Consider the following 23,747-nt stretch of genomic DNA (forward strand, 5'->3'; position numbering starts at 1 on the left):
AAAACCAGAGGGAGAATTCTTAATATCTCCTGTAGCAATGCATGTGCTGCTCTGTATTCCTGTTGAATTTCACTGCTTAAAAATACATGACTGTACAGTAGCACCATTCTTTCTCCCAAATAGCATTTATATATCTAATAAAGCCATTATATATCATTCTGTTAAGGATATTTGTGGGTATATGCACATCAGGGTCTGAAGAGGACCAAAAAGATGGATCCCTGATTATTCTTTTAGCAACATTTGGCCTTGCAGGTGTTCAGTGCATTGGAGAGGAAGGGCTGAGCTACCTACAAGCAGCAGGAGAGTTATCTTGGAAGTACCATCACCATTATTAATGTAAAGCAAACAGAAATTGCTATATAAATTATCTATTTGGTTTTGTAGACCAGTATTTTACTATTTTATTTTTAAGTATATAATGAGACTTGGGGTAGAAAAATTATCCCAGCAAATGTTGGGGGCCCATATTTTCTGTAGTGACCAACCAACATGACAATTATCTGCTTATTTCTGATATAAGCAAGTTTCCACTGCAGGAAATCTGGACAAGTCCTGGTAGCTAATTTCACTATCCAGCTGAGATTCACTGCTTCCACAACTTCTTCACTGCTGAAATGGACTGCATTTTAAAGTGACCTTAAAATAAGATTTTTTTTGCTCCTCACAAGTCCTCAGGATAACTCAGTAATTCTGTGTTTCAAGTTCCCAGACGCATTCATTGTCTTATGCACCAAGTTCTTTATCTCAAAACATCTGCTTAAAAACCATATATTTTGCAACTCAAAGCATTACCAGCACTTCCAGAAGCAGCAATTCTAGTATCTCAGAGGCCTCATCTTTTATACCACAGCAGTCTTAATGCCAGAACAAAGATAGTTTAAATTCCCTCGAGTTTAGAGAACAGGCAAAACTTTCATGTTTACAGCTTCCATTGACAACAGATATATGTATCTATTGTTGTCTACAACAGATATATGTATCTTGAATATATTCAGAAAGCTTCACTATTTAATTATTTTTGTGGTTTTTTCCACAGTTGTTTTCAGATTATATTGAGGTGTAAATCATATACAGATTTACACGACACTGTCATGGAGGCACTGATGGGTTTCAATTCAGTGAAGTTCAAGTCATTGGAAGTGTTTTCTGTTTCAGCTGCTCTTTCTGTTGAATATTGAGATTAATTCTTATCATATGAACACATATGCAAAATCTGGTGACGATCTACATCCAGACTATTATTTGATGGGGTGGAATGTTTCCAGTCTTGACTTTTGAAACAGTAGGGACAGTGAAAGACATGAGGTTAGGCTGTGCTGTGTTGTGGCAGTTCCTCTCTCTTTTATAATCATCTCTAGTATGATTTTGGTGGATTAAAATGGATGAAGGTGGGAAAAAAAATCTGTAATATTACTGATGCATGTGCTACAAATTAGTCTGTTTGCTGCCTTTTAAGTCTCCTAAAGCCTCTGTGGTTTGCCCTAGGACAAGTTGGATGCAGCCACATTGACACTGAGGAGCTGCAGGCTCTCATCACATAAAACTAAACACCAGAAACTCAGAATCTCTGTTACAAACTGAGCTGCTTAGGTTACCACATTAGCCTAGTATTTAGAGTGGATTAATTTGGACATGAGGATTTCTCTGTTGTTTCTGAAACTTTTAGTCATTTTCCAAGCAAAGCTATTGCAATTAAAAATACAATGTCTTTCATTAACCTTGTCCCTATTCTATGCATGAAAATGAAGATGAAGGATTCTTGAGTATTTTGACAGGGTTTTCTTTTTTTATTACCTACAGATGTAAAAATAGACTTTAGATTCTGTAAAAGACATGTAAAAAAAGGGAGGAAACTTTTCCCTGTCCTCATGATTGACAGGGAAAGAGTAGTATATTTAAAGTGCAACATATGTCTATATTAAAGATGAATATTATGGATAAGACTTTCTCCTGCTTGTCAGCATGAAAAATAGGCCACCTGCAGAGACTCGGGAGTTAGTATCATCAGCAATTTTTTGAAAGGATTCTTAAACTGGGCTATGACCTCTGAAGAAGGGAAAGGTGAAAAGGAGGTCACAAAATGCTCATGATGGCTGGGAACGGTTAGTGGCTGTTAATTTCTGGCAGCTATCCAGGCTCTACACAGCGGCGGAATTGATTTTTATACCTGCAGCCAGTAGTTAGAAATGGAACTAAGTTGCTGCCAGCAATTAGAGATTTTTGGCTGTTAATATAGATTCTCACCAACCGGAGTTACAATTGTCTGTCAATAAGTTAGGGGAGCTGAGGACAAGCAAAAGCAACAGGAGTTTATTGCACAGAAGAACAATGATTCCAAAAGTCAGGCAAGCTTGCAAAAACTGTGAATAGGGATAGGGGGTTAGATTAACTTCTGTCAAGACTGCTAGATATTTGGTCCCACTCTAGTCAGGGGAGAGGCTCAGTAGCTGGGACCTTTGGGGGTCCCTTCTAACAGTTATAACTCTACTGTCATAATTTTGGATTTTGCCTGTGAGGCATGAGGTTGGAGAGTAGAAGTCCATCCACAGCTGAAGCTTGATCCTCAGCTAAGGCATTTTTCTTCTCGTCACACACATCTCTTCATTGTGCTTTTTCACCAGGCCTGTAGCACATGGAGTGCAGAGTGAACCTGCCTGCCCTGCACCTCCCATCTGGCAGCCACTCCAGGCCCTAAGTATCGATACTTTTTGTAAGGGTTGGTTTACCACAGCTTAAATCTGTAGATTTAAGTGATTTGCTACATGCAAGACTGAGGGCTGTGTGGTGGGTGGATCTTAAAGTGTCAGATTTATATGCATCAAAATATGCCAGACTGAACAGAGAAGCATTTGCCCAGGTTTGCTTACTCAATGCCTTTCAAGAAACACTATTTATTTAAGGTCTTCTGCCTCTGGCTGCCCCACAGGTCTGTACAACTTTGAACTTAACACTTTGTATAGTAGGTTAAAATTCTGCCTCCTTATAGTAAGAAAAATTCAGAGACAATGCTAACTCAGAAGGTAATGATTCAAGCCATTTGCCCCAAAAGAAGCTGAAGAGATAGCTAACATCTCTTTTATTGCGACAACAGATTGTTTATTTGTCATCAGAGAAGTGTTGTGGTGTCCTAAACCTTTATGTGGCTCACTGGTGAAGAAAGCTCTCCAACAATGCTCACCAGATTTTAAAAGTAACATAGTATATACTTATACCAGAACTAAAAAGTGAAATTGGTGATGGGTTATACTTGCTGTCTTCATTTGGTTCAGTGCTGATTTGAATGTGTATTTTTATTTTTGTTTTTTAGTAGCTAAGGATGTCAACATTTTTTTTGATGAGTTAGAAGGTGTCAACAGCCCCTCCAAAGATGATGATTCCCTGCTTCACCATGGTAACTTGACCAGTACTTCTGATGATGCCAGCAGGCTGGAAGTTGTGGGAGAGGTAAGGACACACAGAATTATTAATACAATATTTATTCAGGCCCATTATAAAGATGTAATAAATGTAATTTGATTTAAAATCTAATTCTCTGCCATCACCTTGTGTCTAATCTTTCCCATGAGAACTGATTTTCCATTCTAAGACTATAATGCTGAAAATATGAAATATCTCAAATTCAAAAGTTTTGATTTGATGCACCCTCAGTGAAACATCTGTAGAAATCTAAGGCTTCAATGCTGCTGAAAATGCTGGAAAAGTTTTCCCTATATTAATCCTTTAAGGGGAAAGAGTGTGGAGGGGATTTATCATGAAACTCCCATAAGAAGCATTGGGTGTCAATTATGAGACGCATCCCATTCCAGTGAAGAACAAGTGACTTGATGGTCATAATGGTGATTCAGAGAACATACCATGGAGGAAGCATTCAGCATATAGTCCCTTCTCAAATCTGTCTTAAAGCAGCCAAAGCATCATGGACCCATTACAAAAATTTGGGCCTAAATTTCTTATTGTGTTTTCTGTGCAGAAAGGAACAATATGCTCTTTAATTTTGCCTCCCAAATCCCTGCCTCCTGTGGATGTTACGGTTGTTTTCTCAGTGAGTGAAGAGACCAGGGACTTCTCTACTTTCCTCCACCTCAGGAATGGGGCTAGATCGTGCTTACTGGACTGGTCTGATGTTACCTGCAAGTTGTGCCTGAGAAGTTGTCACGGGTTGGGTTTGTAACCGGGCGGAAACACCAATTTAGTGTAGTGGTTTGGTCTAAAATACTCATTACTGTTTATCTTCTGTGAGATAAGAATTAGGAGAAATGCAAAGCAGGCACCAAACTTGAAAGAATATAAAGAAGTTTATTAACAGACCTAAAAGAGGGGAAAAAAATAATAAAAATTATACCACCTTCAGAACTCTCCTCCTCCCCCCACCTTCCTCCCTTCTCCCACTGACAATGTTCAAAGACAACCCTTCAGATGTTCAGTCTGTTTACCACTTCCATAATAACCTTGTTCAGTCCATTTAGAAAGAGAAGTCTCTTCTTGCTCATGCTATGAAAACAGTGTCACAACGAGACAGCCGCCCACTTCCAAATATTGTTCAGTCCGTTTAGGAAGAGGAGTCTCTCTGCTCGCATGTGAGTCCCTTCCCCTGACTTGCAGCTTTTCCCGCAACTGCTTTCACGGGTCCACTCTTGAAGGTTTTTGGGGTACAATTTTAAGGTTGAGCCGTTCAGAAACAAAAACAGAGGCCCTTCTCCTTCCCTGGGAGCAAAGGGTCTTCATCATCTTCATCATTAGGACTATTTCTGGGAGCATCTCTAGGAACTGAGGTTTCTCCTTTCCCATTTGGAGCAAAAGTCCTCATCTGGTCCATCTCTAGGAACTGAGGTTTTCTCCTTTCCCGTTTGGAGCAAAAGTCCTCATCTGGTCCATCTCTCACTGTCCAAACTTCTCATGAAATTACAGCTGCATCAGCATCTGCCTATCTCAGTGCAGGTGCTTTTGCTTACGAGCTGAACACTCCACCCCCCATATCTTCATGAAATTACAATGGGATACTCTGATATATCATAGCTTCACAACAGAATTTCAGCTTTAAGCATCTCCTCTCTCTCTTCCCTCAGGTTTTCAGCTCTTCACAGCAATAAAAAGGGTTAATCTCACCTCGGCCTTGCAGCTTTGCAGCTGGAATGTTGAATTTTTCTTATCGCAGTGGAGAGGGGGCAGAGCCGAGCCGCTCCGGCTGCCCACGTCAAGGCAGTGGGGGGGGGGTTCCACGGCTGGAACAGGTCCATCGGCTCCAGGATGGCCGTGGCCCGGCCCGGCCTGGCCCAAGCAGGGCCTGGCTGGGCCCGCTGGCCCCCACACGGGGCCTGCAGCCACCTGTCCCAGTGCTGGAAACGAGAGAGAGCTTGGAGGGGGAGTTTGCCTATTCTTAAATGTGGATCACAGAGGTGATCACAACTTTAAGTGGCTTAGAGAATTGTCCATATTCAAACTGGCCAGCTGATAGGTTCTATCAGGTCCCAGAGGAAACTGTAAGCACCCCTTAGCAAGGACATCCCTTCCAGGACTGTGCTTGCTAACCTATGACAGAAGTTTTTGGCAGAGGGCTGACTGGCACAGGCCAGAACTGGCAGGGACTATGCTAGTAATTAAAAAGAGTGGAAAACCACAGGACATTGCTGAGGGCCCTGCCCTGACCCTCTTTTGTTTACTAGTTTTGATAGAGTTTAGAAGATGCAATTAGAGATTATGTCGTTTTCAGCAGCTAGAGGGTTTTGTGGTGCAAGTTCTTTTGTGCAACACTGCTGAGGAGAGAGTCAGAGATTTTCTTTGTTCTAGAAAACCAGCCCACAGAGAGCTGCGCTCCTCGAATGTTTAGAGAGATAATTAAAGCAACAAAATTCAGGGCACCGTGAATATGTTTGACCTTGCTCACAATTTCATCTTCTCTACTCACAGCTCTTCCCTAGCTTCCCATATAACTTACAAAGGACTCTCTTTGCCTGCTTGCACCACAGTGGGTTAATCTTACATGATATTCCCATGTTGCATTTTGGGAACATGTACCATATGGTCTTTAGCAAAAAGCCACAGGTGAAAGGCACGTGAATCTTGTAAGTTAAAGAGGAAAAATTAACAGAAAATTATCAGAAAGACATGCTGCTGTTAATGTAACAATATAACAAAACCAATACTTCAAAACCTTTTTTTTCTCTTAGATGTGTCCTTGTTGGTTTTTTAAAGGGAAAGGGAAAACTTTTGAGGAATATGAACAGATTTAAGGGTTTTTAATAACCATAACTGAGGAAAATAACAAGGTAAGCCATGTATAGGTATAAGATGGGAGAAAAAGATGAAAATTGAAAGTCTAAATGGGACTTCAGGTATGCTGCAGCCTACCAAAGAAAAAAGTTTCGAAGTACTTGGTCCCCACTAAACTCTGGAAGGAAAAGATACACTGTTTAGATGTTGTATGGTTTGTATGGATCAATATGGGTAAACCCTTTGGCCCAAAGCTCTCCTAGCGTGTGCATGTATATGAGTCATATGTCTGAATGCTGATGGTTCCCAACTGAGCACCTGAGAATATAAAAACTACTGTATTCCTTGGAAAACAAGTCCAAATTATACAACACATATTACAAATACAGTCATAAAGATAGACAGAAATGGCTAAGCTTCTTTTTAGAGTGAAGTTTTTACTGTTCTACTTTCTTCCAGCATCCTTTTTTTTAGATGAAGGAATGGAGGTTTGACATATATGACTACACCACTTTTTCACCAAAACCAGAAGTCAGACTTAGTCCTACATATATTTTTTTATCAGTTTAGGAAAACTGAGTTTTGATGTCATAACACAGGTGAGGGAGATGCAATATCTGAAGGAAGGTAGGACAAACTTCTGTCTGGAATAACATAAGCCTGTAATACTTGGATGATGCAGAAGTCCTGCAGCTGACACTGCTCAACCAACCCTGACTGTCTCTATATCATGTTAGATCCTCAAGAGTTCTTGAAAGTCTAGACTCAGTCTATAAAGTTGCCTTACAATCTTTAACAGAGGGCCAGAGAAAGAGTTCCTTTCCAGAGGCCACAACAGTCAATAGGGTGTGTCAGTCTGGGTTTGACATACAGTGTTCCTAAAATAAAAAGAACCTTCAAGTACAGGTAAGGGTGTCCAAGCCACCTTTCTGAGTGAAAAATTACAATACTGTAGTTGGTAGTGTTTCATAAGTCCAAGAGAAAGTAATTGTCCCAGGAAGTCATATTTGTAATGGAAGAAGTCCGGCAAGTCAAATACCTTGGCTGAATCTCGTAGATACTCCTTCATGTAAGGCTCTGCATTCACTGATGAGTCAGTGCAAGGCAAACCAATTTTCTTCAGAGAAAGAAGAAACATAGAAAGGAGCAAATCTATTTTTCCAGTGGAGTCACTACTGCATGCAGAGAAGGACACATTCCTTATGGTGCTCTTAGGATGGGTCTGAGTTCAGATGAGGAGTGCACATTTGAAGTGGATCTCTCAATTGCCCCTACTCATGATTTCTTTGCAGTCCAGAGCAGTGTTGGATTTTAAACCTGGATTTCTTACGGATGTAAATCCAGTGAGGCTTTTGGGCCAGACTACAGTGGGCCCAACATGAGCCCTTAAGCCTACATAGCATAGACAGCAGATCCTCAGCATGGATTGTTTTGTTAAACAGTCCCTTTCTTATTACACCACTTGCTAAAGTACGTGTTGACTCTGACTACTGAACAGGAGGCTTGCCAGAAGGGTTAGAAATCACAACAGGACCACCAAGTTGACCCACAGCCTCTAGATCTTCTGCTACATCCTTCCTTTATTTAAATAACCTTAAATACCCTTTGGTTTGTTGGTTTTTTTAAATGTCTTCTTGACAGAGATTTTTAATGGAAAAAGATAAAATGTGCCTCCTGAGCTGTTTTCACATTTAATGTTCTATGAAAAGTGCTTCTCATATCTTGATAATATCATTTATCAGCATGATATGCAGTATAGATATAAAGAGTTTGTTACTGTTTTTTCCTTAGAGATTAAATCATTTTTCTTGCCTTCTTTTCAGACTCTAAGTACTCTTCCACTGTATCAAGTCTGCACTAAGTTGTGTCAGGAGTTAGGCACTGTAAGGAAAGAATGTTAAAAGAATTCCCTTCTTATGTTAGTGAACTGGATGTACCAAGGGGATGGGACATTTGGGATGCTTTCACTGGTTTTTACATTTAATCAAAACACCTTCTGAGAATCAGAAAGATAGCTTATACTAAACTATTTGAATGGGAAAATCAATTTGGGGGGGGGGGGTTTTCCTGTAAAAATAATTTTTCCTATTATAATGCTCACTTTGCAATTTAAATTCAGAAGCAGTTCTCTTATGGGGAAAGTATTTTGAAAATTCCCTCCTTCTCCCAGATGTGAAAGGCAAAATATTTTTTTTTTTAAGAGACTCAATTGTATATTATTGGGCAGAGCTATTTTTGGCAGAAACAGTGGAGCAAGTTTTGGAAAAACTGAGGTAAATTAGCTTAACCTTCCCTTCAACTTCGAGCTGGACTGAACTTAAGGTTCCTGAAGGTCCCTGCCCTTTATACTGCTCAGAGGGAGTGCTGTTTGTTCCCATGTATCCTTCACAGTGTACATTTCCTGTATGAAACACTTCAACCTGTGAACTGCCAGGCAATTTCAACTTGTCTGAAAGTGAAAGCTTAAGCCCTGGGCAGTATTGTATTATATAGAAGTAGTGTTAAATTGCAAAGAGGATCTGTAGAGAATTTCATCTCATGACATACTGGAAAAAAACCAGTAGTCTGGTCTTTTATACCTCAGGAGAGTGACCTGTTTGACCTCTTATTAACAGTGAAATCAAGATGTGTTTTTCTGTCAGAGCAAACATTTGAACAGGCTTTTTTTTTTTTTCTTTTTTTCTTTTCTTTTTTTTTTTAATAGAAAAGAAACAGTATTTAGTGCTTTTGTGTGCTGCTACACCAAACGCCAGCAATTCTCTCCAAATAAATCCAATCAAATCCATCCTCAGCTATTCATGAAGCAAGGAATATTCTGTAGTTAGTTTGATGAGGTACGGTGAGGTCGGTACAGAGCCTTCATATTGCTGTCTGTGTCCTATGAGGCAAAGTAATGAGCATCTCTGTGCCAGGTTTTAGTGTTTCTCACTACAGTAAATGTTCACAACACTGTTTACTCTTTTCACATGTACAAAGACATTCAGCCATGTTAAGTTCTTAATTTTAAATTTACACTTCAGTAACACTATTCTCTGCTCTATTTTATAAGTAAGAAGTTATTCCTAACCTTATGGAAGGTGGTGGGGGAGGAAGGTTTGCTTGTGTTTTCTATTCTCTCCTGTCCCGTCCCTATATGTCCAAGCATTTGCCTAAGAGTTCCTGACACCCCTTAAAACCCCCTTAAGTAGGGAAGTCTGTGCTCCTCTCAGATGAAGTTAGAAGCGCTCTGTGTAAAGAGCCTAAAACTTGAACAGCTTTCTGATTCCTTATCTTTCCTGTTGAGTATTACTGAAAACTGATGATGCAAACACCAACGCAGCAATTACCAATGCAAATTAACATTACTGAGTTGCTTGATTTTCTCTTTACAGGAAGTACCTGATAAGAACAAGACCAGTGGACTGTATTTTAGAGATGGGAAATGTCGGATTGACTACATCCTTGTGTATAGAAAATCTAATCCACAGACAGAGAAGAGGGAAGTATTTGAGAGAAATATCAGAGCAGAAGGACTCCAAATGGAAAAAGAAGTAAGAGGTCTTCCTTTAAAAAACTTTCACTTTGAAGCTATATAGAATCTGGGTGTATGGTTTGTTTACTCTGAAACTCCTTCACTCTCTTGTAGCAGTAGAAAAATGCTTTTAAGCATGCCTAAATATAGGGCAGCGCAAAAGTGTAGCCTAAAGGAAAATCAGACACAGGGATTGAAGGCCAAAACAGGCCATTACAGTCATCTTCTTCAACCTTATGCACAAGTAGGCCACAGAATTTCATCCAGTGTGCTGTGCAATACAAAAAAACAAGCGCTGGGTTTGAATGGCCTAAATTCTACTGAGTGCAATCCTTATTTCTGTACCTACATTTTCTTCTAGCTATGTGCTCCACTATTTGCTGAGGCTTCTGGTACTTTCCAGAGACCTAACTAGATCCCTACGTTCCTCTACCTGTCAGCTTAGGCATAGTGACATGAGAAGTATTTTAGTAGTTTGAAAACACCTTAAAAGTTTCTCCTTCTGTCTTAACCCTAAGCCTTGAAATAATTGGACAGTACACATGAATCATTTATATCTATGTTATTTCCAACACAATGTCCTAAATCAGTAGATCTTTTATGGACAAGAGTGTAGAAATTAATGCAAAGAGTCTAAAATGTATTGACATACTAGGCGGCAGGAGCAAGGTCTAAAGAGGCCATATCTCTTTTGCCAAGCCTATGATCTTCCTTAAACTCTGATAATGTGCTCAAGCAGGGCTTAAGTCTCACTTCCACCCAGAACAGGTATTGCTGAGAATTTACTTTTATTTGCACCTGATGGACTCACACTCGTGCTTTTATGAGTTGTCATGCTGCCACTGATGGAAACAGAAGAGGAATTTTCAGGATACAGGCTTTGATCAATTATGTAGGTGCTACACATTATCTCCCTTTCTTTCACTGAGTTCTTGGTACATATGTAGATATTCTGCCTGTGTACTTGAAATTCACACTTCTTTGGAGAACACTGGGGAGGAAAAAAGGGAAGACTTTACAGAAAAAGAAAATGGTTTTTTTTTAAATGCTTTTGGTTGAACATGGGTACTGGTGTATATAAGTGCATTAAGAGCATTTCACTGGTTACACCAAACAATTACCCTAAACTATTCCTTCAAATAACTTAAAAGTCATCATCTTCAGTGCTGCAGTAGTTGATAGACGTTTTCAATGCCAGAGATGATTAAATATTATTTCCTGTATACGTGCTACTGTCTGTAGGAGCTGTAACCCAACATCCAAGAACATGGGAGTGTTGCTGCAGCTATTCAGCTTCACATCCTAGAACTCTGCCCTGCTTCCACCAGGAGAGATGATGACAAAGTCTCTGAAATTTGGGCAATGTAGAAAATGAACAGTGAATGAATCCTCCCTATTAAGACATATGCCAAATGGTTCCAAATAATTTTTTTCTTACTTCATGGTTTTTGTAGATTTAATTACTGCGTTAAGGTCAGCAGTGAAAGCTATGAAATCACTTTATATTTTAAGTATTAGGAAACTTATTGCAACGTTCTGCACTGAAAAATTTCTCAAATTGATTGTTTAAGTGCTTACTATAGAGGTTTTTTTTGGCTTTCAAGACCATTTATTTGGACATTGCTGCCTAGGCTGCATGAATGATCTGCCAATTTGATAATTCATTTCAGTTTCTATTTTGCTAGTGACATGCAGTTTTATTTCTTACTAATCTCATTTGCCCTTGGTGTCACTTCTTGCCAGCATCAGTAATTGTACATTTTCTAAACTCAGAATGATCAAAATGAGGTTGTGCTACATGACTTGAGCTAATGTTTCTAAGGTCTAAAGTAGCAATCTTTTTTAACATATGACTCTGACCTAAAATTAAACTCTAGCATGTACATTTTATGATCACGTTAGTTTCTAAATTTAATTATAATCCTGAAGGGAATATCTACATTCTTAGTACACTCCCTCCCCCATCCCCAGAGATTAAGAATAGTGCTGCATAACACTTAGCTTTAAATTAAGCTGTGTGATCTGCTAGTGTCTAGATTATTTCTCATTATTTTTACTTCCCCTTTTTTTAAGACTACACATCATTCTGAATGTTAATTGTGGAAAATTTTAGCTGCAGGGTTTTTTTTAAGTTGTTCACATGCAATATACTGCTTCCACTGAAAAAAGTTTGCTCCCAGATGAGATGAGAAAATTGTCTGTGGATTTGGCCACAGAACATATCCAGAGGCAATAGGTGGTAAGTGTTGGACTGAAGGAAACTTTTTACCTTGTGTGAATTTTGTGTGGTTGTTGGTTCACTCTCCTTTGACTACCAGCTCTTCGTATGTTGACATTCGATTGTGTCAGTCCTGTCTTTTTAATGTGAAACCATTGGCAGAGAGGAAAACTTGCAGAGCTATCCACACTGCAATTTCAAACCCATATTCCTCGCTGCAGGGAGGGAGAAGTGCACTACAGTGGCTCACTGACAAGTACAGCAGAGTGAAATTCCAAGGAAGTGGTGAAGGCAGGGAGTGAAGCATTCACTTAGCAGCATGAAATGAGAACGTGAATCCGAAATTGACTTCACAAGAGTTGAAATAACTTCAGGCACAATGTCAAGATCATGTAGCTGAGAAAGGTCTGAACAGGTATATGTTTCTGACTCTAGGAAAAGGTGATAATGTTTTGCAGATACTCTCCAAGGAATTCACACTCACATTCTTCAACTGTACTACATCACTCTGCCATGGAAGTTCAGGCAGATTTGGTGCTCAGTATATACAGTAGTAAAGAATGAGAGGATCCCAGACCAAGGAACAGATCATTAAAATAGTGAAGATTTTAACAAAAGAATAAAAGTAATTAAATAATAGAGGAGAAAAAACAGTGATAAAACATTTTTAAAGAGTGAAAAAAATAGTAAAAATAAAATTAAATAGGGAAGATTTTAAATTGAAAACAAAGGTCTAAGAGTGAATGCTAATTGAGTGGTACAACACAAGTAATTTTATGATGCTTCTCCCTGCTTTTCCATGTATATTGGTTCTGGATAGGGTGAGTGTGTTGACCCTATCACAGCCAGACACTTCCAGATCACATCCAACACATGTGATCACATGCATGGATGCTCAAAAAAGTTAATCAAAAATGTAGGTCGGCCCAGGAAAAGAGACTGTATTCTCTTTTCATCCAGGTGTAAAATTTCATTTGTTGATTTATTCTCTTTTTCAGTGTCTCACAAGTGAGATAAGTTATGATATCCTGGCTCTGGGATTCTTGATGACCCTGCATTTTCTAATACTCTTTGAAAAAGATTTATGTGTGGGGAAAAAGGAGAGGACAGTCTCCAAGTGGAGCATGTTCTTATGGGAGATGAGGTACCAATCACATTGCAAGTTTGTAGGCACTGATACCATCTGTAAATACCACAAGAGACTCATGCCCTCCAGAGCTGGTGTGCAAAAGGTTAACAGGGTGTTACTGTCCACATTCTGATGGTATGTTTCATATTTAATCTAAATACAAGATAAACCTGAGATTTGGATCAACACACTGACATGCAGAAGAGAATTACTTGTGATCACTTTTCTGAGAAGAGAAAATATAGGTAGTGTCTGTCACTCCAAATTAAGTGTTCATCCCTGTGGCCCAGCAATTCCTGGAAAACCTGTCTTTTCAAGAGAGAATGAAGAGTCAGAATTACTTTGAGCCCATGGTATTTTTCACGAGAAATACATATCTATAAATTCAACCTGTTGGCCAAAGTCCAGAAAAGTACCCTTATCCCAAATTATTCCTGCAGTATGAATTACTGTTTACCTGCCCCAAATGACCAGGTAGAACTAAGTTGCTGTCAAGAGTATCTACGCAGTTCTGCTACATGAATACAGTATTACAGATATCTCTCAGTAAGATAATTTAAACTATACTATGTCATAATAGACCATGTATTACTCTTTCACTTGCAAACTCTTTAAGCTGCACTGTAAAGTAATGCAAATACAGGATAGAGGTGAGAAATTTCTGCTGGGTGAACAAATACAGACCACACTCACATGTGTAATTTGTGCAAGAGAAAAAGAGGAAAGTCATCTTGCATTTAACTAAAAACAGTGTATCCAAAATGAATCTGATGCTGGGTTAGGATCTGATCATGCAGCCCTAGGACCAGAATACATTTAATTTGAACTTGGCATGATTTTTTGCTTTTTCACTTTATGATTATACTAAACTAAGTCATACAGAGTTGTTCTACTACTAAATGTACTTGATACATTATGATTAATGATTGTGTTCAAAGTTTTTAATCTATATATTATAAGTTGATTTCATGCAGTTCACTTGAAAAAGCGTTTGACAGACTAGAGGAAAGTGAGTGATAGAAATGTAGTAACCACTTATGTAGTGAAATAATATTCAGACCTTTTATTTTACATATTTTGTATATTTATGGTAACTAATGTCTCAGTATAGAAGCAGTTAACTACTTTAAACCAGTAGCATTCCTTACTGGCCTGGAAAACAGGTCTCCTCACAGCTATTGCATGCAGAATGCACTTCAGAAACCAGCGTCAGATATTTTACAAATGACAGACAATCCATCTGGGCTTCTGCTGGCACATTGATCTTTGCATCTCCCTGATAAAAGATGTTATGGTAGTGCTGTATTGTAGGTCCAGTTTTCAGGAAGAATCCAAGTTGTGTGGGATTTTGTGTTATATGCCTGATTAAAAATTTAAACTTTGCCACCGTAAGTGTCAAGCTGTCACCAGGGCACCTCTAATTGCATTCACTCCCTGCCTCAAGCAGCAGCTGACATTTCTGGTGCAACATCTGGCAACAAAAACACAGCTGGTGTATACAAGAGGCAGTAGAAATACATAATAGGTGTTCTCTGGGGAAAACCCGAAAGGACAAGAAAGAAAAGCACAGTATAAACTTTGGTTATGTTGTATGAACAAATATCTACTAGTGAGTATACTCTGAGTCTTAATGTTAACATGACCCTAAAAGTTATCTTTTGAAATCTTTTTCAGTAGTTTATGCCATAAAATTACAGAATACTTTTATTTTGTTACTTTTCAAGTTTGCAAGCAGATGTAGGTTCATGAAGAGGTAGTAATAGCTGTGCAAAGCAGTTTCTTTTAATGTGGCTGTAACTTTGTGCTAATGGAGCAGGACATAAGAAGCTAGAAATATGTATTCAGTAAGATACTTATATTTAGCAGCAACTTGGAGTCTGCTTTCAATATGATGAATGTTGAGAGAAATTACAGATGACAGAAAGAGCACACAGAGTATCTCCGTGACTTTTAGCACATCCCTGAGTGTAAAAGGAAAATAGACTTATGACCATGTCAATGTGAGGTAAAAGTTAGAAGAATATGACAAAACTAAGAACTTCAGAGACTGAAACTTCTGAGTACTGTGTTCAGAAAGTGATGATGTGAAAGAGATGTCATAATCAACAGCTATTGCTTCTGAACATAATCAAATACTATAATCTTTCTGGAAAAAAATGACATGTACTCGTTGTTGTTGTTGTCGTTGTTGTTGTTAGTACTGTAGAGCCAAAACAGTTATGAGAGACCGATCTGCTTTTTTTTTGGTTTGTGCGTCATCACTGCAGTTATTCATGAGATTCCTGTTACATAAACGTTTTTTCTGATTGTGATTCATGGGCAGAAAAGAATTGAGCTGACTTCCAGACCCCAAGTGGCGCTTGCAGATCTGAGTTAGAAAAGGTGTTTTATAAACGTAGTTAATGTCATTTGGTTCTCTGAGCGGTGCACAATAAAATCTCAGTGCCTTTAGAGTTGATTCCAAGTTTCTTTTTCAGTTATGACTTCAGTTTGTCCAGTTATTGAAAGAACAATAACTTGTTTGTAGTTTATTCTTTATTGTAGTTTATTATTTATTATATAGTTAATTTAATCAACCAGGCGTACAGTTTAAAATAGAGTGCTTAGTCTATGGTCAACTGACTTTTTACAGCTTGCCAGGAGAGTTTGTGTGGTACCCAGGAGCAAGATGCAGGTCAGCAGGAAAATCTTTTCCTGGCTGCTAGTTTTTATTTGGTGCTCATATCCTTTCCCTGTCATGTTCACCTTACTCTGCACATATCAAAACCACCTATCCACTAGAGAAAAGGGTGGCTAGGGAAAGCTTCCACCACTGAAATGATATCAGCTGTTCTCTGAGCTTTTTTTTACAGAGAGGAGATAGCTGTGAGCATGCCTATGTGAGATACGTGCTAGGAAGCACCAAGACAACAGTGAGAGTGGTGATTAACCCTGCTGTGCATGTCTAGTTTAGTGCATGTATAGTACAGGTCAAGCAATGTATAGGATGTCACCTATGGCTAACAGGTTTCCTTTAGGCCAAACTGGCATTTGGACAAAACGAGGCTTTCTTGGTCTTCTGGAGAAGATGAGACCTTGTATTGGGTTAGCATGGCAAGGTTTTGGTGGTAAGTGGGACACCAGAGATGGCTTCTGTGAGAAGCTGTTAGAAGCTTCCCTCACATCTGTCAGAGCCAGTGCCACATAGCTCCAAGACAAACCCACTGTTGGACAAGACACTGTCAACAACACCGGTAGCACCTCTGTGACAAAGTATTTAAAAAGAGGAAAAAGCCTTCTGCAGAACAGCAGCTAAAAGAGAGGAATGAGAGATAATATGTGAGAAAAACAACTCTGCAGACAGCAAGGTCAGTGAAGAAGGAAGGGGAGGAGATGTTTCAGGTGCTGGAGCTGAGATTCCCCTGCAGCTCATGGTGCACACCATGGTGAGGCAGCTGTGCCCCTGCAGCCCATGGAGGTCCACAGGAGACCTGTAGCCTGCAGAGAACCCCACACTGGAGCAGGTGGATGCCCAAAGGAGGCTGTGAGCCTGTGGGAAGCCCACACTGGAGTAGGCTCCTGGCAGGACCTGTGGCCTCCTGGAGAGAAGAGCCCCATGCTGGAGCAGATTTGCTGGTAGGGCTTGTGACCCCGTACAAAAAGCCCACACTGGAGCAGTCTGCTCCCAACAGACTGCATCCCATGAAAGAGACGCATGCTGGAGAAGTTTGTGAAGAACTGCAGCTTGTGGGAAGGACCCAAGCTGGAAAAGTTAGTGGAGCACTGTCTCCTGTGGAAGGGACCCCACATTGGATCAAGGGAAAAGCGTGAGAACTCCTCCTCCTGAGGAAGAAGGAATAGCAGAGACCACAAGTTGATTTCAGCTCCCATTCCCAGTCACTTCATGCTACTGTGTGGGAGGAGGTAGAGAAAAGTTGGAGTGAAGTTGAGCCTGGAAAAAGGGAAGGGGTTGGGAGAAGATGTTTTAAGGTTTGGTTTTATTTCTCATCATCCTATTCTAATTTGATTGATAATAAATTAAACTAATTTCTCCAAGTCGAGTCTGTTTGGCCCATGATGATAAGGGGTGGGTGATTTCTCTCTGTCCTTATCTAGACCCATGACCTTCCTCTTCTATTTTCTCCCCTGTCCTGATGAGAAAGGAAGTGGCGGAGTGTCTTTAGTGGGCACCTGGCATCCAACCAGGGTAAGCCCACCACATGTGTAGCTCAATGTCACTCCGCTACTGTAACCAGTATCAAACGTTCCAGAGCTTTCATGGACTCTAGTAAGTAGTTTCAGTCTCTCACTTTTCTGATCCTATTATTCAATATGTAAATATCTACAGCTAATGAACTTACAGTACAAATTATGCAGCCTTCAGGCTCTGTATTTTCATGAGCAGCATAACATCTCAGTATTAGCAGGTAAAGTTTGTTATTTAATGCTTTAAGCGCTGTGTCTGATTGCATCCCCAAATCATGGATGGAAGCATCAACATGACATAAACTACATCTGCAAAAAGAGAACCAGACTGAGAGGCAAACCTTACCACAAGCATTATAAATGAAAGTGCTTCCAGCTATTTAATTTAAAACATTGGGCTGTTCATTTCATCCCAATTCAGCCAGAGCAAGTTGAAATCAGACTGGTTTATTATCTAATGCACAGAGCAAATTGAGTCTCTTTTCAGCAATGTTTTAAGGAAAATGTGATGGTACAAGCAGAACAATGTCCTTTCCCAGAGAGCATTCTGTACAAAAAGCCCTTGATCACTAAACAGTTGAGAAGTTTCCAGCTGCCTGAACTTCTGAGGAAAAAAGTTTTAGATTTCAGATGCTATGTCCACTGTACAGCACAATGGCAATTTAGAAGAAAAATTTGAGGAGATAAATGAAAGTCTGGATAGATAGGGTCTGAACTCAAATTTCAGAATGCAGCCCTTAAAGATAAATTCCTTGATTATCTGAGGGAGCCCATAAATGAATATGTTTCCAAGTAGACAAATTCCAGCCTTTAACAGGGCTTTGTAAAGCTAGTAGACTAAGAAAATGTTGCTGAAAACTTGACCTACTTAAAAAAAAAAAATATGGCTTTTTCAAGGAATATGGAGGTAATACAGAAAATACGTAGATAACTGAAAAGGAGTAAGAAAGCCCCTGACATACTTCTTTCAGGAACGGGTAAAATTTCTTGTCAAAGAATTTACTGTCATCAACATTCACAAATCAGAATGTCAAAAATCTTTTGAAGGAAAAAAACCAGATAGACAATACATTAAGAAAAAGTTATGGTTGTTATATATGAGATGCCCCCCATGTGTCAGAAGTCATCTTTCCCTTTACAATAATTGGTCTTAAACTGCAATTATTTTTGGGATGTTTTTTGCCTGCCAGCAGCACCAGGAATAAGCATAATGCACAAGGCTACAATCACTTAATGCACAGTGAGAGTTTTCAAGGCCCAAAGGTGACATGACTGGTTTGCTGCAACACTCCCTTATAGTAATGGCTTAATAAGCAAAAACCTAACGTTGTCTGCAGGGAACAGAAGGACAAAGAACAGAAGGATATAGAAACCCAGCAGTAGGCTTTGTGCTCTCCTTTTATGTTAATGATTTTGGTGTTGAACTTGTTTTGAGAAGGCAGCACCGTATTTACAGCATTATGCATCTAAAACAAATAGTGATGATTGGTTTCAGGGACATTTATATCTTCCCCTAAAGCCTGAGGTGGTGTGGGGCTGCCTCCCTGAAAGTAGTGCCAAGCAGGAAGTATGAATCTGGAAGGGACAGTTCCCTTTCTCACTGCTCTTGGCACAAAGACTCCAGGTCCTCTCATTGTCCAATTACTTTTTTTGTTACACAGGGTTAATTAGTAATGGAGCAAGTGGAGAGTTGGTGCTCTGTGCCATGGATTAACTGTATTTTAGTTGTGGCAACAGAACAAATAGAACTAGTCAAATTATATCATGGCTCTACTTTCTTGAAAAAGACCTTTCAGTTTATGGGTCTCTGGGCCCAAATGAAATGCAGAATTACCCACTGCATATTTACATATTTATTTTTTGCTGGTTGAGTGGTAATGAAGTGGTGTTGTAAACGAAGTTTAATAAAGCGTGACCTGAGGTAAAAATGCTTCTGAGACAGCCACATGGTTACAAATGAAGTTTAATACAGCCTGACCTGGGAGAAAATGCTTCTGAGATAGCCACATTGACTGAAACTTTTGTCAGCCAGTCATGTCCCCCTGTTTAAAGTCTTACCTGGTTTACAAAACTCTATTCTGTGCACAAATTATCTTTCATTTTCTTATCTGAAAGCTCTTGAAAGAATCTGTAAAAGTACATTTTAGACAAAACAGTTTGAAAACCCTTTTGTTTCCTCTTGGAGGTCTTCATGGTATTCTACTTACTACTCTTCTTAGGTACAGCTTGCTTTTGCTAATAGGCTCAAATAAACCTTTCCATTTATAGTATAATTGACTTCCCTTTCTTAAAATATAAGAATGCTGTGCTTACTTTTTTGTCTAAAAACCATCTCACACTTTTTGAAACTTCAGTATTTTTCATAAAGAATAAAGCCTCCACAGTGAAAATGTAGATAGGAGAAGAACAAAATGGAGACATGTACATCTGGAAACCATGACTTTGTACTTTGTCTTGCAATATGCAAAATTCATGTTCTTCTCCTCAAGGAATTTTTCTTTTCATATTCAGACTTCTGTGTCTTTTTGTGCCTTATAAGTTAATAACCAATTCTGTGACCTCATTTTCTGGGGAATCTGGAGAAGCTCCAGTGTGCGGGCGGGAAGGCATGTCTGAAGGTCAGCTTCGTGAAGCAGAGTTCTCACCAATGCTAGATCAGGATGGCCACAGCTTTTTTCTACAGAATTCTATAGATTTTCTATAGATTACAGCCTGGTCCTTCATCTCCAGAGTTCTTGAAGTTGTACTGTGAGTGTATTTTCTATTGGAAACTGTGACTTTCTGAGACAAGATTGGTTTAAACAAATGTCCTGAAACAGCAGTTGAGAGGATGGAAGCTGTGATTTTTAGAACAACCCAGGTCACTGTTCTTGTGCAAATTTATGGATTTTATCATTAGCTTCAGAAATTCACAGGAGAGAAGAATTCAAGTAATGAAATACAGAAAGTACTGACCAAAATCAAGAGGCCTTTTAAAGTACAGAGGACACTGATGGGAGGCTTTGTTATTTAAAGATCTGCATTTCCCTATGTCTTCTCTGCAGGAAGAATGAATAAGGTGGGATGGGGGAAATGGATGACAGCCAAAGCCTTGTCAAATGCTCTGAATCAAATGCTGCCACTGTGGTATGTCCCAGACAGCTGAGCAGTGCACTGGAGGCACCCATGAAGGTGCAGTGGTAGGAAGCAATGTGTCTGTGCTACTGCAGAAGTTGGTGTGGGTGGTGAGGAAGGTAACAGGAGTCCAGGGAAAATAAGGTGGTTGTAGTGTAGAGCCCCAAGAGGAAAAAACCCAAAGTTACTGACTGTAGCTGTTGGCAATGTACATAACTGATTGGGTAGGAGCCAGCCCTTAATGTGCAGCAATTCATCTCAGCCTGAGGAAGATGGAACAAATGAATTACACCTTGAAGGTGCCTGTTCCTCTCCATTGCAGACATCTAAACTTAGTTGCCCTGAATCACACCTGTGGTGTCTGCTCCTTGGGAGTAAGCCTTCAGGGAACTTCTCAGGATCAGTGGGCTTAGAGACATGATAATGCCAGTGTTTTGATACAGATATAGTGGCCTGCCAGTATCCAGCAGGGGAAACTAGGTCAGATACCTGTCACATATCTGTAAAATACTCAAGATAAACCTCTCTGTTTGCTCTCTGTCCAGTATTATCTATAGATTTATATTAATAGATCTGTGGATTGCAAGAGCATCCCCAGTACTGGGGAAGTATAAAGTATACAACTAACAGAATTGCGTGACAACTGAAAATTTCCATTCTAAAACCCCTAAGCTGTGGAATAGATTAATGTTTCTGCAGTTTTTCCATTATTTAACATTTTCTGTTCTTTAATGTTTTGACTGGGAATTGATGACTGCTTGCCATGCCGATTTACATTTCCATCTTGGGCTGGTTTTTTGTCTGTCTTGTGAAAGGAAACACAATGTATGTCTCTCACTAATGCATTGTTCCAGCCAAAAGGCACAATATGAAAATTATTTGGGAAAGGTGAGCGCGTTAGAGTTTTGGGAAAGAGGGGAATTTAGAATGATAGTGAGGAAGTCTAAGAGGACAAAATGTGGAGGCATATACACATTAAATCATGGCAGATAGAAAAGCCCCCTTCTCACTGTGTAACTCCCACTGTAAAAATCTGAGTGTAAAATCTCTTTGGAAATACAAAACAAGCCCTTAACATCTTGAAACAATTGTTTTGTATTTATGGAGAATGTCTTAACAGAATGAAGGAAAGGAGAAAGACAAGGAATTAATAATCACTAGTATAGATTAGACTCAGCAAAAAGTTTTAGCTGAGGAAAGAGGGAAACATTTTGAATATGTGAAAATATGTCATTTAAACAGATTCAGTATTAAATACCTGATATAAAAATGCCATGCTAGTTGTTATAAAGGCTACCTTTACAAAAGAGAAAACAGATATAATCCAGTAACGTACCAAAACATGCTATTTTGTATGGACAGTTTTTTAAACTAAATAAAAGTGAAAATTTTCATGTGTTTCCTGACAAATTTTTAGAAATCTTGTTCAATTTGGTCTATTTTCATATAATTTATTCAGTGTGGTGTTGCAGCAAAATACTTTTCTCTCTTAAATGGCATCACGGCCAATCACTGGAATGTTCATAGAGGAATAACTATGCCTCCCTAGCAAAAGCTTTTATAGGCTGACTATCTTCTTAATTAATTTCATAGATTACTTGTAAGGCACCAAGGATATTTTCCATTAGACAATATGTCACATAAAAGAAAACCTCATTTCCCAAGCTCATGACTAGATTCCTGCTGCAGAAATGATCTAACAAAAGCCTTTGCAATCAGGGTCTCTGCACCAGCATTTTATTTCCTGTGACTACAGAAAAGTAAAATTAGATCAACAGCCTGGGACATAGTGCTGGGCCACAGTTTGGTTCAGGTCTCATCAGGATATACATGGATGTGAACGCATTACTTGCCCTTTTATTCCTTATCCCATATTCAGAGATTATCACAGTCAGTTCCTAAAACTCCTAAAACTAAAATGGGAACATGAATATGTGTCAGGTTTTCTTAAATACCTAGAATTTGTGCACTGTCAACAAACTATTACCAATATCTAAAAGCACTGATCTCTTTCATTGTGTTACTCTTGAGTTCCTACCCTCTTGTAAATTGAGTCGTTTTGAGTGTATGCCTCTAACAAAGGGAAGATGTATTTCTGCAGCTAAATTTTGATCTTGAAGCCTATAAAAACTGACAATCTCAGAAAGCAATTTTAGGTAAAATAATAACATATTCCACAGTAAGTGCTGCATACAGATACTGTTGAAAACTCCTAAAATCACCTCTGAAGGATATTGGATGTGTTTGAAGAAACTTATGCTTTTAATACCACTTTTGTCTGAGTTCTCTGTTATTTTTATCAAACAGCTCTTGATCGACTTTAGCGTGATGAAAGCAAAATGTGTGTGGACGGATGTGGACAAAGAGTTTAAGTAAGGAACAATTTCTGCCTTCTTGACAGGATTTATTGCAGTAATATCCTCATGAGAGCATAATGTAGGGCTTCTCCTTTTATCCTGGACTAGGCACTCTCAGCCACTCATATATTCCTTACAGCCCCACATGCCAAGTCCTAGAATGGGGTTAGATAGGATCTAGTGTGGTGTTAGATAGGATCTGACCTAAACCTCCTTTGCTACAATTTAATCCAGTTATTTCTTGTTTGATTGAGAAGGAAAATGGAGTGCTGTTCATTCTCTTCCTCTTCATAACTATTTTTTACTTATTTTTAAAATGTTACTGTGGTCTCTGCTTAGCATTTTTTGTGTGTTGAATTCCATCTGTGTTTTAAACAATCTTTTTCCCCTAGGTCAAGTTTCCCAAAACTCTTTATCATTCTTATTTTCCTGCTCCAATCTTTCTTTAATTAATCCATCTATTTCTTATTCAAGCTGTACTTTACCCCCCAGCTGAATAGCTACACACACTAAAGGACTAGGGAATTTGAGTCCTGTATGCTCGTAATTTGATTTTTTTTTAATCTTTGCGCATCTTACCCTAGTCTGGCTTCTGTTGCTGACTTCTCCTCTTGATTCTAATGGTGATCTTCTGCATTTAAGTCTCAGCCACTTCTCTATCTTCTGTGCTACAAGAATGTGTTTGTCAGACACTAGATTGTCACATGAGAAGCCATTTACCTAAGCACAGAGCATGGTTTCCCCCTCCCCCATTTTCCTTTGCTATTCATTATACATTAAAAATATTCATATGTTAGATAAGTGCATCACTTTAGGCACTTGGTGACATTTCCAACATTAGACTTTCTATTTTCTTGTCAGTGTTGCTGTCACTGCGCTTTCCACCTCCCATGTACAGTGGTGGTGATTGCTCAATTGTTACCCAGGACTCTTTCCTTATTAGTATTTTGATATTTTCCTGTTAACCTTTCATATTTTAAAGGGGAAATGACACCTGTGTTAGATGAGCTCTTCACTTAA

General features: G+C 39.1%; 1 protein-coding gene across 7 annotated transcripts in view; it reads left to right on the forward strand.

Annotated features, from left to right (window-relative positions):
* ANO4 (anoctamin 4) overlaps positions 1 to 23,747 on the forward strand; it is a 178,266-nt gene that overhangs the window by 73,189 nt on the left and 81,330 nt on the right. For 5 of the 7 annotated variants that reach the window (XM_042026794.1, XM_042026827.1, XM_042026805.1 and 2 more), the window contains 2 exons: positions 3,311 to 3,447; positions 9,585 to 9,743. In XM_042026794.1, the coding sequence (XP_041882728.1) occupies positions 3,311 to 3,447; positions 9,585 to 9,743 (296 nt within the window). The remainder of the gene's footprint in view (positions 1 to 3,310; positions 3,448 to 9,584; positions 9,744 to 23,747) is intronic. The other 2 variants (XM_042026783.1, XM_042026816.1) reach the window with 1 other exon arrangement.

Source organism: Corvus kubaryi, unplaced genomic scaffold (assembly GCF_017639235.1).
Source record: "Corvus kubaryi isolate FWS band 111438036 unplaced genomic scaffold, C.kubaryi_AGA036_p1.0 129, whole genome shotgun sequence".
Classification (NCBI taxonomy): Eukaryota; Metazoa; Chordata; class Aves; order Passeriformes; family Corvidae; genus Corvus; species Corvus kubaryi.